This window comes from Tinamus guttatus, unplaced genomic scaffold (assembly GCF_059628265.1).
Source record: "Tinamus guttatus ecotype Peru unplaced genomic scaffold, ASM5962826v1 Tinamus_guttatus_pri_ptg000451l, whole genome shotgun sequence".
Lineage (NCBI taxonomy): Eukaryota > Metazoa > Chordata > Aves > Tinamiformes > Tinamidae > Tinamus > Tinamus guttatus.
In genome coordinates, this window is record NW_028288985.1 from 1,153,150 (window position 1) to 1,173,769 (window position 20,620).

The 20,620-nt window shown below is 34.6% G+C and overlaps 1 protein-coding gene across 9 annotated transcripts in view; it reads right to left on the bottom strand.

Annotated features, from left to right (window-relative positions):
- The window catches only part of ERC2 (ELKS/RAB6-interacting/CAST family member 2), a 412,632-nt gene that overhangs the window by 104,942 nt on the left and 287,070 nt on the right, over positions 1-20,620 (bottom strand). For all 9 annotated transcript variants that reach the window (XR_015913795.1, XR_015913794.1, XR_015913793.1 and 6 more), the window contains 2 exons: positions 15,917-16,051; positions 1,343-1,408 (listed from right to left, as the gene is read on the bottom strand). Coding sequence is in view for 1 of the 9 variants with exons in the window: in XM_088532042.1 (XP_088388168.1) it covers positions 1,382-1,408; positions 15,917-16,051 (162 nt within the window). In the remaining 8 variants the exon portion in view is untranslated. The remainder of the gene's footprint in view (positions 1-1,342; positions 1,409-15,916; positions 16,052-20,620) is intronic.

Consider the following 20,620-nt stretch of genomic DNA (forward strand, 5'->3'; position numbering starts at 1 on the left):
AAGTTGATTGTTTTCCCTAGGAAAGAAGGTGTGAATCCTCACCTGGGAGATAAACTTTCCTGCACGAGAGCACAGGAGTAAGTGCGAGTTCAGTCTCAAGAACAGACTTTGCCTACCCTCTACTTGAAAAGAAAGAGCAAATAATGTATTATTCAAGGGCTTGATATATAACGATACTGTGGAAATTGCATAAAAGGGTCCAAGATAAATGTATGTTTTTAAATAGGAAATAAACCGGTGCCTGGAAGGTGGAAGAACAATGATGAAAACCTAACCTGCTATTATCATGCAGCTGCAGTTAAAAAACCTGCTAATTATTTAGGTAACAACACCTAAAAATCATTTTCTACAGTTTTATGTGGAAAAAAAAAAGAAAAAGATAAGGTTCTATTTAAGATTCCTTATTTGCAAACAGGAAGAAAACATGACTAAAAAAGCTAGAATATGAGTCACATTGTTTTGTACTGTTACCAAATGCAATGTGTGTCCATATACACAGAGGTCATACATACCACCTCTACAAGCATGATATGCCATTTAAAATTGAATCAGCAAGCAAGCAAACAAACAAAGAGTTGCAATTATTAAATATTCTGATGGTAGAAAGAGCTGGGAGATGAGCCACAGTTTCTGACAGGTGCCCACCAAGCGGGACACTCTTAGACTGCCACAGTTAGGGCACAATTAAGTGTTAAGGGAGCACAGGGCTGATGAGCTGGCGACAAAGCAGAGCTTCAAAGGCAAGTGCCCCAAAACGCAGACCTGCACTGATCAGTACCTGACACCTAGTGACAACTTAGTAGCTACTCATAACTGAAAGGGAATTAAGCAAAATAAGCTGCAGTTCTATTTTATTCTAAAACATCAAAATCAACCTATTTTATGGATGTTTGTCTACCAGATTTAATATGTAGCCTCATTTTTTTCCATGCATAATAATATATTCCAGTGTACTGCATAATTAATCTCTGGCAAACATTTTTAAGCAACAAACTTTCTTACTTTGTCTAGAAAGATACTACCAGTTTCTTGAGGCGATTTTTGATATGATCTATTTTAAAGCAAGTTAATATCAGTTTAAAGAAACCCTTGTCTACTAAGCACAGGGAAATGTTTAGACAGATACAGAGAACTACATTTCCTTTAAAAGCATAACAAGCTATAAAAAAATTAAACCATTAAAAACCATAGACACAGCTTCTCATTGTTCATTGCATGTAAGAAAACATTTTTACATGGTTTACAGACACATTTTTCAAGAAACATATAGTTCAATGCAGTTTAAAATTAAACAATAAGAATAGATCACAATTTAAAAGAGATATAAAAGATTGTTTCTCACCCCTCAAAACAAAACTGGAACTTTGGTTTATAGGAATGGCTATGCCCATATACCCTCCTCATCATCCTGTGTGCCAGGCATTAGGAGATGCACAGTGAAGAAGTTAGCATTGGAATGAAAGAAGAAAAGGTTAGTTACTTTGGTGCATGTTAACATGCACCAATTTTGGCTGTTCAAAACATGATTTATTTCAGTGCAAGCAAGTGAAAACAACATAACAAGTCTGTGTTGCATATACAAGAATCTGCATCTATGGCAACCAAAAAACAAGAACAACACCGTAAACGTTTTCCCACCCAGTTAAAATACTGTGTAGGATGTAGATTATAGATTAAATATTAAAAGATAATCTATTTTTAATTGTAGGCAATTCAAATTAACATTTACAGCAGAAGTAGATTAAACCTCGTAAGTAAGCAAAGTAATTATTATAATCAAGTAGATTTACATTCTGTAAGGTTAAAAGATAAAGAAAAATGCCGAAGAATCAAAAAATATGTCATTAGTGAAGTTCACTTTAACATGCTATCAATCAAATCTGTCACTTAAGCAGTAGGTAAATGCTGCATAATGTTGAATAGTGCGAGACAATTTACTTTTTCATTTTAGTATTGTTAGAATCATTCATTTATCTAGAGTTTTAATGCTAGATAACAAATGGTAAATACAAAAAAAAACAATTTCATGAATTTATATCAAAAAGGATTATTTGGTATAGATATACTGAGAAATACAGATAATATAATAAATATATAATATATTAAACATATAACAAAATAAATACACAATAAATAAATAAAAGAAATAATGTTATTTATTATAAACCTAAGGTTAAAAATAAAATAAAACAAATCAGAAAAATTAAACGTTCAGGTAATTCTTCCGTGAGTATGTCTACTGAAGAATATGTTTTTTAAAATAATTCTTTATATACACACAGACAGATGCACACACATATATTTGTTCAGAAATCTCCTTTGTGTCTGTGCATATAGTGAATGAATGATTAAACATTAATATTCTGTGAAAGATAAACATAAATCTAATGGTTTAAATGTGCCAAATTCTGACACGATGCCAAGCTTTCAGAATATAGAGGTGCACAACACTTTTTTCATTTAACTCACATTTGAAAAATCAAATAATTTATCATTTAAAATTCACCCATTAATATTTTAGAAATGTTAAAGATTACATTCTATAGTTTCAAAACTCTGAAAGTTACCTGGTGTAACGTATTTCTAGCACTTAATTATACCTAAAAACTAAAACTGAATAAAACGACTGGTAATTAATTATGATTGAAACAGACAGGAATTTTAGCCTGAAAATACACACTGCCAGTATCACTACTGTTCCTAGTCCATTCCAGGAATAAAAAAGAGCTCCCAGATGTCAAGTGCTATTAAAAACCAGATGTTAAGATTGATGTCTTGCATGTTGCTGAATTAAGTAAAGAAATCTGCAAGTCCACTATGAACTTAGTTATCATTTAACACAGAAGAACAGAAAATTTTTTTACAGTTAACTTGGAACAGTTATATGGTCTGCACAACTCCAACAGAAAACAACTACGAGACCTGAATATGCTTGTGTCTGTCTGAAGCAAAGAGTCTGCAAAACATCCAATGAGCTGGATTTGCCTCATTGAAAATGAGTCCTTCGCACTGACTTCTACAGGAGTCACTTTTATTCAGGCCTACTAGTTTTAATTGAAGTGACTTTGAAGCTGACAAGACTTTTGCCAGAGTAAAGGTTGAAGAAAGACTGAAGGATTTCATTTCCACTGAGTAGTTTGATCCTATTTCACTAACAGAACACATTAGGTTAATCTTTGGTGATATCTTTAAAAACAGCAGAAATCAACAAAGTGGGGAACTCTGTATGTTCCCAAATGAGCCTTTCTAATGACATACAGCTGTTCTGCTGTTTGGTGCATTTTAATTCTTTAAAAAGCCAGTTATTCATTTTTTACTTTATTTATTTGTGTGCTCTCCCTCTTTGGCAGAGTTCTAGAAAACTTGAAAAATCAAATATTGTCAAATATTTTTGAAAACTATTACGGGAAATTACAGACTACACAGTTTGACACTGATCCTCCTATACAATAAGCAATAAATTTAAAACTGGAGCCCTGTTAATGTCAATCAGTATAGCTTTATAGAGTATTGGTCCTGTCAAAATTACTTGCTATCTTTTTTATTAAATAGAGAGTCCTTTGGATAAGGAAAAGTATTCAGGTTTGAGCTACAGAAAATATTGAACAGTAAGTTTGCATGGGATTTCACCTACTTGGTCACTCAGGAAATATTAAATGATGACTTGATCACTACTAGGAAGAAAAGTAGACGGTCTTATCTCTTGAAGCAAAAGCTGCGTGGACATTTACAGGACATAGACTAGAAATATGGCACATATGTTACATTAGTGTATCTAAACTCAGTATTGATTTAGTCAAAGCACCATCAATTCTGGATGACTTGAAGCTGAGTCACTTGCTAAAAGACATGTTGAGCTGCAGTTAAAAAAAAAATTGATGAAGAAATTCCTGGGTGGCCAGGCCTACATCACAACAGCAGTCTGCTTCGGCTTTAAAGCTTTAATGTCTACAAATTTTACTATAATGCTCTTTCATCTCTATTTTCACATCTGCTTTGGTGAGAATGTCTGTGCCACGATCTTATTCTTTACCTTTTTATTAAGTATTTGTTAATTTCATTTAATATTATTAAATAACTTAATATTAAGTTCCTAAAAAAATTAAACACTGTGATCTATTAGATGGCCAACTGAACCGCCACCCTTCATTGGTTTCTAACTTCCTTAACTATAAAAAAAACACTAAGCCAGTCTCAGCGTGTTGTCTTATTTTAAAAAAATGGTATCTATGAAACGTTTTGGACTTGAATAACATCTACCCCAGAAAACATGTCTTTGTTTTCAATTCCACACCCTGATTTTTTAGAGAAGATAAATAGCATTTTAACATTTACACTGACACAAGCAGAGCTCACCATCTCAGAATTCCTATCAAAAACGCCCAGCCTTTTATAATTATGTGCTCTATTATGCATTATGTCAATGTTTGTAATAGTTAATTATAGCACTTTTGATGCTAGGTAATGTACTGACCTCATTTTTCTTTAAAGAAATAAGATGAAACCAGAGATCCATAATTTCATTTCGAAAATCATTATAAATGCTGACACTTTTTGATTTAGCAGAAACTAGAATGTACAGATGCAAGATCCTCAAGGAATACTAAAAGAATCTGTGACCTTAGCTATTTTAATTATGCATACAGACTGTTTTCAAGGCAGCACTACACTTCCTTCACACGGACTCCAAACTGGGAGATAAGACTGCCTGCTACCTTAGTCATCCTGCTGTCTCTGACTTTACTAAGTAGCAGATATTTAATGGTGCACATCCTAAGTTTCTGTTGTAGCTCGTATATATTTGTCTTCATGAAGAACCGCCCAAAAGCACTGGTACTTAATCGAGACTGAAGCTTTCATTTGTTTAACTTAGAAACTTAGAAACTATTTGGTCAAGAATGTAAGGGTTTGTACCTCGAAACAAGCATATAATGAGGACTGTAAAAAAAATTCTTCACTGATGTCCTGAGACAAATTAAGTTGCTTACCTATGCTTATATTCTTGACATGCAAAATAAAAACTGCAGTTATGCCTTATTATTTATTAATATTGGATCGGAGGCTTCCAACAGAATGCTTGGTCGTATCAGCATGTATCATTAGTCTAGGGCTCTTTTAAACAATAAAGCATAATCAAGCAATTTTTGATTGTTTGTGTACATTAATTGTTTTTTACACTAGGATCTTTCATTGGTTTGTGAGGTCAAGAATTTAAATGACAGAAACTGCACAACAAAATCTGAATTACAACATGAATGAAGAAAAAAACAAATTCAAGAAACATCAATTGAATTTACAAAGTAATATGCAGGCTTAATTACCATAAAATTACTACAAATTCAAAATAGTAAGATATTAAATGGTAGGGGTATTTATAAATTATTCATTATTTGATTTTATCTTAGCTTTTTGCTAATCCTATTTTCTCACAAGGCAATTTCTTAACATACTTGCTAATACTGCCCGGTATCTTCAACAGAAACATTTGATGTTACTAAATACAGTTCTGATCCAACTGCCACTAAACATAATGACAAAAAGTCAGTAGGCTTCAAAGGAGCAAAATCAGAAACTTAGAGTAGTGCTCAGAAAACACTGTATAGAGATGTAGAAAGCTTGTATAAAGATATATTTTATTTTAATATTTAAGTATATCTCAGTACAAGCTTTGCAGCAGATTTCACAGCCTTCAGTTCTTTCAGGTTCATCAGTTTTGATAGTAAATTTGAGACAGTGGCCTTGAGATAAATGACTATAAACAAAAGACTAGAAACAAGAGATAACTTTAATCATGGTACACATGATTAAGTATGTCTAAAAATTGTTAACACATCACATGTCAGAAATTATTAGTCTGTTCATAACTGCTCTGCTTAGTTTTGATGACTGGTGAAGGTAAACTGGTTGCAGGTTATATTTAGCAGTGTTGCAATAGCAACTACTCTATAGAGCAGTGCAGCCAGTGCTGAGGACCAGCGACTATAGCATACACATTTTGGAGGCACACACTGAATTAATTCTGGTCTCACTCAAGAGACTGAATTCTCATTAGCATTTGACTGTGTGGAGTTACCTCTTGCAATTCATCTTTCTGTTCAGCAAAGGAATCCAGTGTCCACACTCCAGAACTGGTTCCAGGGAGGAACCACAGTGCAGCAACTGCACTGCGAATTTTCAGGAAACTGCCTTCAAATATGCATTCTATCATAAACAAAACACTAATGCAGAGTAACTCAGAAATGCAAAATCTGGCATTATTTGAGGCTCTCTGGGGTATTACCAGCACCACCAAATCTGAAGACTACAGTAAACCAGACTGACTCAGAGACCAGACAGCAAATACATTCATGAAGTTCAACTACTACACATAGATCCCACCAGTAATGGCATGCAAGTGTCTTTACAAAATCCATGCTTTAAGTAATATAATTATAAATCCTAATCTTTTAAGAAAAAGCTTTCCATACACAGGCAACAGTAAAACTTGATGGGTTAAGCTTTTCTGGTTCTTTTCTCACAGTAGAACACCCTGCCTAACAAGGCTCATCACATTTCCCTTTCATGTGCCGGCTTGCTAAGAATTAACATCTTAACTTTGGTTAAATAAATCTAGTGATAACCTGCTCATCTCTTGAACTAACTTTCTGATGACTGATTTACCCCACTCTACTTATTGTCTGTGGCTAATGGTTCATTAAACATGTAACTACCAGCTCTCGACTGTGAAACCGTCCTGCTTACAGCAAACAATTACATTTACAGATATTAATTTCCACTTATGAAACAGAAATCTAGCTGCTAAGTAATGACTTTTCTTTAAATTCAAGAACTTGTCCTAAAATCAGAATCTTTTATAGCTAAGAGAGAATTTTATCCACTGCTCCATTTATAGGAAATGCACAAGAGCAAATATAGCTGAGAACCTAACCTCACAAGCTCTCCATACACCGAACAACTGACTGCAGAGTGTTCTGTGCCTGAATCATTTGAAGAATTAAGCCTGTATGGAAAGAGTCACAGTGGATTTATTCTAGGCTTTGTGCAGAGAGCTTTATAAGGTTTTTATTTTATACTTCTCTTGTATATTTAAAAAGTTGAAAAAATCTTAAAAATTCCTTCAGCATTATGGATTTATGTCACTATTTACAAACAGAAGGAGATCACAAATAACCATGTAAAATCCAATTATGAAAATCATTATTTTTATATAGTTAAGTGATAGACAAATATAAATACCAGTGATGAGGGGAGGGAAAGGACTGTTTCTGACCACTTGCTTTACAATGCCCAGACTAGCATTAACATGAATAAGATGTATCTTCAGATACTCATGCATTTTAAAGCTTTATCACTAGATGAAGCAGAAACTCAATGCCCCTTACAAGAAGTGGTCCGTGAAATCAGATTTGCAATGCAAAAATTTATAGTCCCTTTGTAGTGAAAGCCTGTGACATGTTATCTCACTTAAGTAACCAACTTTAAAAGCCCCAGATATGCAACTTTTGTTATCAAGTTACTGTCTCCCAGAAATGCATTTTTGGCTCTTTCAGCTGGTCTAAAGACCTATTTTAGACTATGATGGTGGCAGCTAATTTTTCTAGGAAGAAATACAAGATAAATGTAAACCTCTATATAAGTGTTGTATATTCTAACACACACATTCAGGGGAAGTGAGGGGGAGAGGTTTCTACAGCTAAACATGATCTCAAAAAATTCTTCCATATGTGGAAAAGACTGCAAAGCTAACATATAAATATAGATATATATAAATATACACATTGAGCAGTATGTATACATTTATATCACATTCATTAAACCTCAAAATATAAAATAAATTCATTTCTGTAAGCAAAGGAGAGGTATAACTTTTCAATATACAAAATCCATCTCCTGGAGGTATCACAGACAGGAAAACTTATGTTCTACTTACTAATTTTATTACAATTCCAGTTTAGCTGATCTCTTAGTCAAATTACAAATTTAATATAATTAAAAGGTTTATGAAAATTCATATGGCTATAATAAAATTACAATTAAGACACAGGAATAACAAAAGTACTAATAAATATTGCATACTTCTATTGGATTTTACTTAAATAATGTAAAAACTTGTCTGGAGCATACTGTCCATAGCTGTGAAATTACAGTAAATATCAAAATCAAAAACTAGAGTTGCCCTGAATGATAAACTCAAACTCAGAGTAGACCATTACCAAAGTTCAGGACTCTCTAGGTGAAGGTTTTGATTTGTTCTGCTACAGATAAAATGTAGTCTACAATTAAGAGATTTAAAACCAATCATTAAAACCAATCAAATCTGGTCAAGCTTATGTGAAAGACTACTTGAGTCTTCCTTTTTAGGTTAAAATAGATAATAATACATTCAGAGATGTCAGAGGCAGGAATAAATTCTCCATCTGTTGAAATACACATATGATTAAGCTTACTGGCTTCAGGGAAATGCTCCATCAGAAATTATATTCTCATTAAAACAGAAACATTTGTCATTTGGTAGAATGAATGCTTAGAATAAACAATAATTGTGACTTTAATTGTGACCGTGGTACACGTATGATTTTATTGCATTCAGTTCAACAAGTCTGAAAAATGTTCCTCGATTCAGAGGGACCATATGCCTAGCCAAGATGAAAAATTAGAGGAAATACTTTAAAACGTGAAAGTATTTATGTGACTAATTTGCACCGCACTCCTGAGATCTCAAAGCACTAATTAATTCAGCGCAATCCTAATTATTTAGAGTAGATATGCCTGGGATTATTTATACTGAACGCAACGACAAGCAAACCTTGCCCTGCCCCAAATTCCTAAATAAAATAAATCCATGTGACTCCATGAGCTTAGTGCGGGCTCAGCACTGTACTAATGCGATTGCGTGCTTCCTTGCAGCTTGAGGCACCGGCAGAACAAGTCCATGTACATTTAGTAAACAGACAAGAACAAGCTCACACCTGCCCAAATACAAAGTGCAAACACACAGCATAAAGAAACAGAATATTAAACAAAATCTGGGTCAGAGAGGGAACCAATAATTCTGACTTATTGCATTAAACAGTTATATCGCTTATTTTGTATAATAGAATGTTAATGTTGCTTTGTTCTTTTCCCCTTTTTTTTTGTTTCTTCTTTCCTGAACAATCAAATCACAAAGTTTTAACACTGACTGCAAAAAATGAAATGCTCAAACATGATACTGCATTTTTGAAGAATTTTACAAATAATTATGGTTATTTTAATAAGCTAAAATAATTTTAGTCTTATACTTTTCCACCTTCTAAACTGTAGTTTTTTAAGGACAAATCCTAGTTTCAATATTGCAAACCTTGGTTGGCAATTGTCCAGTATTGCTGCAGAATTTAATGCATTCATAGAATCATAGAATCATAGAATGCTTAGGGTTGGAAGGGACCTCTAGAGATCATCTAGTCCAACCCCCCTGCATACGCAGGGACACCTAAAGCACGTGGCACAGGACTGCGTCCAAGCGGGTTTTGAAGATCTCCAGAGAAGGAGACTCCACAACCTCTCTGGGCAGCCTGTTCCAGTGCTCTGTCACCCTCACTGTTAAGAAATTTTTCCTTAAGTTCCTATGGAATTTTTGATGTTTCAGTTTCCGGCCATTTCCTCTAGTCCTATCAGTGGCCACCACTGAAAAGATACCATGACCGTCCTCTGCACTCCCTCCCTTGAGGTATTTATATACACTGATTAGATCCCCTCTCAGCCTTCTCTTCTCCAGGCTGAACAGGCCCAGCTCCCTCAGCCTCTCCTCATAGGGCAGATGTTCCAGGCCCCTGATCATCCTTGTAGCCCTGCGCTGGACTCTCTCCAGCAGCTCCACATCCCTCTTGTACTGTGGAGCCCAGAACTGGACACAGTACTCCAGATGCGGCCTCACCAGGGCTGAGTAGAGGGGCAGGATCACCTCCCTCGAGTAATGCATTGCACTAATAGCTACGGCTGCCAAAATACACATTGTAGCATCCACACCTTTTCCCTAAAATTAAGTAAGATCAAGACAGTGATTTCCAGATCTGCATCCAGACACTGAAAAAATAATCACTGCTTGACTGTCTTGTGGCTCTGATTTCAAAGTCATCTACCTCAAACAAAATCCCTTCTGAACTATTCAGTGTTGTTCATATATCTTATTTCAGCAACTCTAAAAATATTTGGGAGTTTCACCAGATGAACAAAAATGTGTTGCCAAGACTAATCACTGCTTACTCTTTTTGAGAGCACTTCCTCAAAATTTCATGGCATGCTTCATTACATATTCAAGACATGTAATGCCATGACAACTTGATAACGTGTTTTTGTCAAGTTTTGTGCTTCATTATATATGACTTCTTTTCTCAAATTAATGTATTTACTGGCATACTTTTAAAATACTTTGCAAAACTGCATGGACTTAAAACTCAGACAACCATGAAACAGACATTTCTTGTAAAGCAGGATGACTTTTTTACAGGGCGCTAAGACAACCTTCATGTATACATGTTACCCATCAGTGTCTTCATAAGGAAGACCTCTCCTTTTCATACCTCTTTGGCCTAATGTTGAGATTTCAGAATAAGGAAAACTTGATAATGAGTTTGTGATAAAGAGCTTTTAAAGACCACCTTGTAAGAATGCATCAAAAAGGTTTTGAATAGAAACACAATCTCAGCGTAGCCAGGTTGGATTAAAAGATGCAAAAGGACATGCCAGATGCTTACAATGCCATGTGACACTCCGTCCTCAATTACAGTTTCTAAGAATAGGGCCAACTTTCTGCAAAGCAGCCAGCACCAACAATCTTATGACAATCCCTAAAATATTCATTTTTTTTTTTTAAAAAAAAACCTATATCCTCTTAAGGAGGATATCATCTTTCATCATAAAACAAAATTATAATATATTTGCAGTCTCAGAGATCATGGAGTAAAGCACACAATTTGAATCAACCACAGCTAGGGAATTCAGGAAAGTTACTACAGACTTAGTAGACACATACATGCCACAGATTACCCTCATGATTTTTCTCAAGTCTTTTTTTTGGTATAGGGACATCATCTTCATTTTAAAAAAGGTCAAGAATATTTCTTACACCTTGTCTATAAGTGGCATTTAAATTTGAAAGCTTCAAATCACATAGCAAAGATCTCATGAATTTTAAGACCGACCTGGGTTACAGCAAAATACTGTTTATTATGCAGAGATGATTCCATAGATGGAGATTTTTCATAGCTGCCAGGACTAATTTAGAGATATCAATGATTCATAGTTCAATACTCCTACATTAGGTGGAGATCTTGTAATAACATTTCTTCTCAAACACATGGTGGGTAGGATTCAGACTGCCACTCATGAAACACATGAGCTGTTTTGTTCCACCTCTTCCTGACATAAGGTTGGTTCCTCCTTTAACTGTAAGGTGAATGAAATAATAGTTGCTTCATTTTAAAGTTAACATGAGCCATGAAGGTTTTCAAATGTAAAATGCCCAGGAAAATTAACTGTAAGTGAATATGGATGACTAGAAACCATGGTCTATCAGCTGTAACTCAGAATAGGATACAAATTTGGAGGGACAGAAAGGCATCTGAGATTAGAAAACCAAAGGGAATAAAATATCTCAATTTGATCATGCTTATTGTTAGTGAGACAGAATCCCCTACTGTGTAATAATTTATAGGCCTGTTATGATATTGTAACTACAAGAAAAGAAAGACAAAAGGACTGCCAGGCAGCACGGTACCTTTGGCAGGGCACAGGAATGCACTGTTTCCTATCAACTTTCAACTGTAACAGCAGTTTATTTCAAAAGCACACAGTCAAATAACAGGCACTTCCTCCAAGACATTTTCAATACAAACAAGAAAAGGGAAGGTCCTACTAAGGAGACCAGCAAATGAGGCCAAGAAAAAATGGGTTTGGCAGAAGCATGCAGAGCTGGGAGACGAGAGAGGCAGGGAGATGAAAAGGAGCCTTTGGCAGGGTGTGCCCTAGACCGTGGGGCAGAACAGCTTCTAAATTGGGAAGTTCAAATTAATCTAAGCAGTGTTTTTTGTTTTGTTCCAGATAGCTCTTGGATGCAATGATCCAGATAAGATTACTGTACTGCACTCTACAAGGGGCTGCATATTGCAACCCCTTGAAAAGCAAAGCTAGTACAGAATGCTTATTAAGCTATTTTTTATGCTCAGAATATTACACCCCCATTCCATAATACACACCAACTGCCAAAATGTTCCCAGGTGGAATTTAAAAATGATTGTCAACTCTTAAGCCACAATTGAAGAGAAGAAATTAAACTTTTTAGTAAAAAAACTGCAAAAATATCTTTTTTTCTAAGCTTTTTAGATACAAGCAAGAATCACTATTATTACAATGATGTAGACATGGCAGGACTTAATCTCTAGAAATTGACTTAAAAATCAGATTTACCAACATAACCAGGGAGCAGATCAGGACTAACTGCAAAATGGCCACTGGTACGAGCAAAGGAGAGTTAATCTTCCTAATTCCTCCAAAATTTTCAAAAGTCTTCCCCAGAGTGGAGGTCCAGAAATACAGGGGCAAAAAGGTCAGCTATGTATAGCTCTTTCCTAAAGAGCAGAGCAAAAACAGAGGGGACAAATGCGAGAATTGCCTAGAAACTGGAAACTAGTAGCTAGAAGATCTAATCACAGAAGAGTGAGAAATCATGTTGCACTTATTTCCCCTGAAAAAGATGCACAACTGATTCCTGCCAGAGAAGTCACAGATCCTGACACTTGCTAATCCTAGATCTGTGCTGCTAAATGCTGCTCATAGCTAGATATCAAGCAAGTTATATGAAAAAACATGATTATTAAAACAAAACAGCAATATCTGAACAAATGGCACTGCATAAAAAAGGCATATTTCCAGTAGGATGTGTGTATATTTTTCTTACCACCTTCTTTGAAGGGGAAATACACAAAGAAGCATAGGTACACTGCTTTACAACAGTAAGTGGGAAATGTCTTATTCTTCTCTACATACACATATTCTAATACACATGCACACATTTTTAGAGTAATATATGATAACATATATATATTTCTTGATTATTTCTTTACTTAAATGTAGCAATATATGATCAATAGAAATGAGAATGTTTCAAAATTAATGTTCAAATTTTTTTTTCAAGAGAATTTCTATGAAAACTTTTTAAAAACTTTTAAAGTTTTAAAGCTTCCACTAAACTAAATGGCATTTATGTTACAATATACCCTTTTTTTCCTTCTTTTATAATTCAGAATGACCTCTCATGATTTAGAAGTTTATAATTTTATAATTTTTTCTGTGGTTTTACACCATTAGCAGTGTGTTGGATCACGGTCACCAAAACCACATATCTAGAATTTTGTGTGTAATACAGTATCGTGAATGGGAAATATAGGCTTGCATAATAAAACCATATGACAATCAAATTGCTATAGAGAGAGTGTTGCATTGAATAGTAAGCATAGCATGGACACTAAAATGTCTCCATAACTGAAGAACCTAAGGACAAATAATAAAAATAATAACTAGAGTTCGCTCATAGTTATCGCTGACTGTGCTATTCTCAAATTACTTCACCATAACTTCCTTATGAATCTCCTATTTGCTTGCTCTACAATTAAACATTATTAAACAAATGATAAAGGCCTAATGATTTCTAGGTGTGCCACAGCTACCACTTTCTTCTTTAGCCACAAAACCAGTTAGCCCTAACAAAGGAAACTTGATTTGCTTGGCATGATTTATCCCTGACAAATACAGACAGACTAAATATAGAATAGCTATGCTATGTAAGGGCCATCTAGACCAGCATCCTGTTTGAGAGAGTGGCCCAAACATGTCACCTAGGAAAGAGTGCAAGAATAAAGTGAGTGCATAGTGATAAATCATATCTTTAAGAATGTAACATAAGAATAGCTCATCTGGTCTATGATAGAAACCACCAGTTGATGATTAGGAAAAGAGGAGAAGACTGAAACAAGCATAAAGTGATCTGATATACTTTGAGATAGACAGAATTGTACAAAATGACATCAGTCCTGACAATCAACTCAAGACTAATAGGTTTCTCTTGGATTGACTGATTAATAATTTATTCTAGGATGTTTCCAGGCCTCTAAAATAAAGTGATTATCAAATCCCCATAAATTTTATTTTTTAAGTGACAACCATGTTTGCCTTTCTTCATTCTCCAAGGATCTCCTATGAATGATAGTTCTTCAATAGAATCACAATTTTAAAGGACAAAGATGTATACAATATATACATATTATAACATTGTATACAATATATATAATCTATGAAGTTTCTGCTTTTTACCTGCATTCCTATTATGCAGCCTACAAACCAAGAGCATCAGTGTCACATCTCTTGTAGACTGTGTTATCCAAGCATAACTGTAAAACTGGTGTGGAACTGAAAACAGCGAGAATTAGAGCTAGAAGACTAAGTAGTCTCAGAAATTCTACCAACTCTTCCATGGTGGGGATATGGTGTATTCCATCTGCATTTAACTGATGGAAAAATACATCATGATCCGGAAAAGTGCTATCTCACCTAGCAAGATATGGCAGTTGCAAGAAAAAGGAAATAACCAACTTAATTTGAAACAAGAGAGTATTTTCCTATTGAAAAAGCCATTAAAAAACTAAATTAATTTAACATGTTTGGAAACTCGTGTGATCATGGTTAGTAAGTCCTCTCTTAAAGTTGTTTTTCTGAAAAAAAATAGTGCATTTCTCAACTCATTAAAATGACACACTGAAAAAAGTAAGAAAGTTTGAAAAAAGTTGCTGTTTGCCCTTGCCATCCTAGTCTTCCAGCTCCACTTTCTAAAGCATCCCTATTTGATCAGAGTAACATTCTTTTGTTTCTTGATAGGGGAAAGAAGCATGGCAAAAAAGACAGCCAGAGAACAGAAGGCAACAAGAAAGTTTCTATAACTGGCAGAGATGTGCAGTCCTTAACCATCTCACAGTATAAATACAACCTGTAAATACTATTTCAAGCTAAAATGTATGAACATGAATAGGCATTTTAAAATCTAAATATTTTAGTAACAATAGATCAATATTAAAACTGTTTATCAAGATATTCAAAAAGAAAGATACAACTGTGTTTAATCTTATATTCTTAGTAATAGTTCTCTTATTTTCAATGCAATAACTCCATGCATGTAATTAAATGAGATTCTATTTTTTAGTGGATCTGATTTTAAACTACCCCCCCCCAAAAAAAAAAAAAAAAAAAAAAAAGAAAAAAAGAAAGAAAAAGAAGTTCAGCATTTCTGTCCGGAAAGATACCTGCTTCAAACATATCAAAACAATAAAAATTTTGGTCCTGGTGTATGCTTTCCCCAGATGGCTATTCACCAGAAGCACTGAGGATACACACCGGACACTGAGAAATTTTCTGCCAATTGACAGCAACATTATCTGAAAAAATACATTGAAATATTCCAAACAAAGTATTGAAATCAGTTCCTAATTCCAAACATATACAGTGTAAATATTATCAATTTAAAACGGTGTGACTGTAAACTTTTTTTAATCATTCAGTATTTTCCTTTTCACTTTAAGAATCATAGGATTATTTTAAGAATCTCAGACTGGACATTCTAGAAGGCAGGGTCCCAAATCACTAACCAAATTTAAACTCTGCAATTTGATTCATCTAGCTTAGCTTTTAAGCTATACCCTTCATTTAATACCTTCAGCATTTTCACAGTTTAGAACAAGGAGTGTACAGGCTGACAGAGGCAGATGCAGTAATGCTGGTATTTCAACACTAATAATTACTAATATGTACTTTAAATTTAAACAAACAATCAGACATTACCCAAAAAATTGAATACTTTTGAAATCACTCCAAATAAAAAGTGACTAACCTGGTCTGGAGAGGGTCTGTGGTTGGAGTGCTGTGGCCTCCCAGGAGATCGGTGGTGGTGGTGATGGTGGTGGTGATGGTAGTGATGATGGTCATCATCATAGTTATCTGCCATCAGTTTCATTCTGTTTTGTGTCTGTTTAAAAGTGAAACAATTCAATTACATGCTGTAATTGTTGGACTGTATGAATTAAAATGTTTTAGTAAGATCTTAGCTCATTCTTAGCTTTTTCTTTGGTAACTGCAAAGATCTAATAACAGAAGTCAGAACTGCTGGTTCATAAAGCAAGGAAAGAGAAAAAGAAAAAAATAACGAAGTATGTGAACATAAGTTCTATCTCAATTTTCATGCACAGAATTGGATAAAGTAGTCAGAAAAAGATATAATAAAGGATATTGTTTTGAGGCACATCCAACACAATAGTCAGTTTTTCTGAATTTACTATTCTAGAACACAGAATCCTATTATTTTCCAGCCTATTATTGTGTCTTGCTAATTAACTTGCAAAATCTCATTAAAAAATACAAATAATATCACAAATATTTAAGGGGAGCTACTGAGGTATGTTAACAACAATGTTAAAAGTTTGTAAATGCACCCAAAAACTGTCTTTTGCGCCCCCTTTTTTTTTTTTCTTAAACTGTACATGGAGATCACCCAGCTAAATAGTATGTTAAAAGAATCCAAAAACTAAATGATGCAGACCCCAGACACTTGGGGAAATAAGTGATTACAGAACTTGACACATTTTACTGAAACAAAAGTTTAGTCTTAGATACAGACCTTGCAAACAAGATCAACACTTCAACTACTGTTTTGAACAGATAATAAAATCTATGTCACTATGAGGTAATGAGATACATCATGGCCCTTTATCACCAATACAATTATTCCATACCATGAAATATATGGACTAGAATAATCCAAAACTGCCTCATAATACCAAAAATATCCTACTCCCTAATTGCCAAAAACCATTGGATACACAATTTATTTTCTATGTTCACGGCACTCAAGGCTGTCTAAGGTAAACTTCTTACTAAGGAACTAAGTCTTTATTTTTGCACTGACAAACAGCAAAAGAAAACCAGTCAGCTCTTAAAGGTGTCTTCCAAAATGCGAAGAGGTATCTAGTGTCTAGTACGCAGCATGCAGTAAATTTCATTCCTGGATTCTTACAAATGGATTTTGCTAAGAGAAGAAGCTTAAAACTTGTGCTTACTTACTTACTTGTACTGTACTTAAAACTCTGTTAGAAAAGTTTTATTGGTATCCGTATTTTAGTGATAAATGCAAAAACAAAGTCCAACTTCAAAATCAATGATTTTTATGAATTTTGCTAAAGTAGAAAAGAGTTTTTTAAAAAATAGGCTATTTTTTCATGCTAAAAATATTTGAAGTTCAGCAAAACTCCTGAGAAAAACAATGAATCACAATTACCACAGGAAATACTTATAGATCTTATTAGCAATTAATTTAAATCACAATATTCCTCAAGCAACTGCCAGGATGACCTTGAGGGGGAAGATAGAAAAGTGCTTTTACAGGAGGGCACCTGTACTCAGTTCATGGAAAGAAAAAAAAAAAAAAAAAAAAGGAAGGAAAAAGAAACAAAATCTTTACGGCACCAAAAGGGCACCTTAACAGTGTGTTACTGAACAGATACCCTCCAAGGACAAGTGATAGACTACCTGGAAATATACTGCCTTCACAGTGGTATCATTTTATATTTTTCAGTATGCCTTTCTGCAAAATTGGGACTTTTCCATTTTCTCCATCCAGAACAAGAAGATGGAACTATACAGCTGTTTTTACTTAGGTGTGAATTTCTACTGATCTCAGAAAACCAAATTATTTCAACCATAGATAGCCTGCATGTAGATTCAAAGAGGAAGACACCTTTAAAATACAAGGGTGAAAAAGATGGAGAATTAATAGACAAATAATAACCCACTTACTGTAAACACCGTAATATCCGGCCTCTTTGGGGAAGCTCCTCAGACTTTATTAGTTTATTTTCTTATCAGTGAATGGCCTTAAATTTCCTACCTTTCAACTGCATTCCATAAAAGAATGTAGAAGTTAAACAAGATGATATATGCAATCCTAAAAGTGTCCCCTGTAATGAGGTGTTGGGGATTAGACATGTCATGGGATAAGAACTGTAAATGAATGATGTCATCTTTCTAATTTGGTGCTGAAATATAAATAAACCACTTCTAATGTTTCTTCCTTTTGGATGCCAGATTGCAGTAAAATGTGCACAAAGAGACTGTTAATGCTGTAGTAAGCTTCCTTTAGTTTGCCTGTTGAGGCAAACTGAACTATTTAGTTTGCCTATGGAAGCAAAATGTAAAAGAAATGTAAAGTGAGTTTTTTTTTCAACTTACATTATCATCAAACCATCCAAAAATTTACATGATTCTTGGGTGTCATTCATCTCCTACAATGATGCTTTTTAAACAAAATACATATTTTTAACAAAGCCATTTTGTTTTGTTAGCTCTTCACAATTATAATTACTATGTTTTTGAGATATTGTTTTTTTTTAGCAACTGTCAAGAGCGTGTTACACTTCTGTAGTCAATTGTATTTTGCAGGTATGTTTAGCATAACTATTTGCCAGGTATGCCTAGAACAAAACATGGCATAGCTTCAAAATAATTCATATATATTTTGGAGAGTGAACAAGAGGATTTCTGAAGGAAATCAAACACAGACATCCAGAAAATTGCATGGAGGAACAACACAATCCTTTTCAGGTTCTTCTAAACAAAATTTGTAACATTACTCGCTTGCTTGCTCACTTGCTAAGTCTTTTAATGTGTTGCAGGCTTTGAAAAAACAGGTATATTTTTATTTGAGGAAGAAATTAATTAACTAGACTGGAACTTGTCCAGGACCCCAGGGCTTCCCACTCCCATACTCACACGCACAGACACGCACACACAGGGGTTTTTATTGACCATGTGTTTTAGAATCCTGGCTTATCAGGGGGACAATAACTCCCACCTGTCAGGGTCCCCTATCAACCCATTAGGACCTTGGCTCAGTACCATCTGCAAGGGAAAAATACCACCTACGGACCTGGCAGTGCCGTCATTTCCCACCCTATCCTCAGCATGCTTGAAAATTTCGTATTCATGAACATACTTGATCTTTGCTCAAATCACTTTTGTAACCACAACAGATAATGCAGTATGACTTTTCAGGATCAACTGGAAACTAAGATTATACACTTTACAAAAATTACAGTGATATTTTTACGTGTGTTTAAACTGTGTCATACCTAATCTGCCTCATGTTACTCCATAAGTGTTATCTCACATCTCAAATAGGTGTTTTCTGCAGTTCAAAATTTTTTTCACATGTTCCTCCCAAAAGCTAATCTCAGCAGCCAGTTATCACAGAAATTGAAAGTGTTTTTTTGTTTTTTTTTTTTTTTTCCTAAAGAAGACTGGAATACTGAAATTAAATTAGAGGATGATACTGACTTTCTCCCTGCCAGCCCGGTCCCTTATCCTGTTGCTCTCAATTTAATGAGAACCACTTCAAATGAGACCTGAGTGAGAACCACTCATCAATACGAAGACAATGTTAAGGACAGGCTTCTTCCTAAGGCATATGTTAAGGTTCTAGTCTTTCTTTTCCTGTCTACATCTGGAAATTCTGGAAATCAATTTTCAATTTCAGTTTATTAGGTAACAGTATTCCCTATGGTATAAATAACAGCAGTGGCCTAATGAAGAATTGGCAATTAAGTTGGCCGCTATTTCCTCTCCCCCATTCCAGACACGTTCTCAAATAATTAAGTATTTTTTGCCTTAACAATGGCCAAAAATATATCTGCTTTCCAATGAAGTGGTTACCTCCATCATCCTTCATGACTCAGATACTATAATGGATATGTCCAGATGGATAAGTACTGAATCCTTTCCATTAACCTAACAACCTCCTAATTCACACTTTAGCGTAACCTTGTCAAATCTCTACCAAACTCTCCACCGCAACATTTCCAAGGATGAAGCCACTGGAGGAGCAGCTACATTAGGCTGTGTGTATCTGCCTGCTGTATAGTCTCTTACCTCAGATAACATCTCTATTCATTTCCCGATTAAGAAAGACTGTCACATATATCCCACATATAACTCAGATGAGAAGACCCGAAAACAAAAGCCACGAAGAATATTTTGTTCCCCAAAGATGCGAAAAAATCTGCCTTGTCCCCCCAAAAGGAGGTCATCTAAAATTAGGCAATTCATGAGTAAAATAATTCTTTTGGAATTAATCTTTTAGATTTCAAAGATTCATTTACTTTATCCCCTTCTTTTAAATTCCATTCTTTTAAATGCTGCAGTCCTTAAAATAGTTAGTTTTCACAGGCATGTTACAGCTGAAACACAAGATACAGAAAATACGGATGAAGAAGTGTTTGGATAGATATTCTAACCTGCATCAAGCCTACAAGCTGGCCTCTAGACCATAAATCTGTGAAATGTCCAGCTGTATCACCACTTACACTTTGAACTATTCAGCTGAAAGTTAGAAATCATCTACATAATTACAGATGCATTATTTCATATATTGGTGACATCATTACACAGTTTTCTGAAGTCTTTATATCAATTCCTAATTTCAAATACAGAATTTTGCAAAACTTGTATTTGACAACTCTATGATCTTTTTACTTCACTGTCTGTTTCC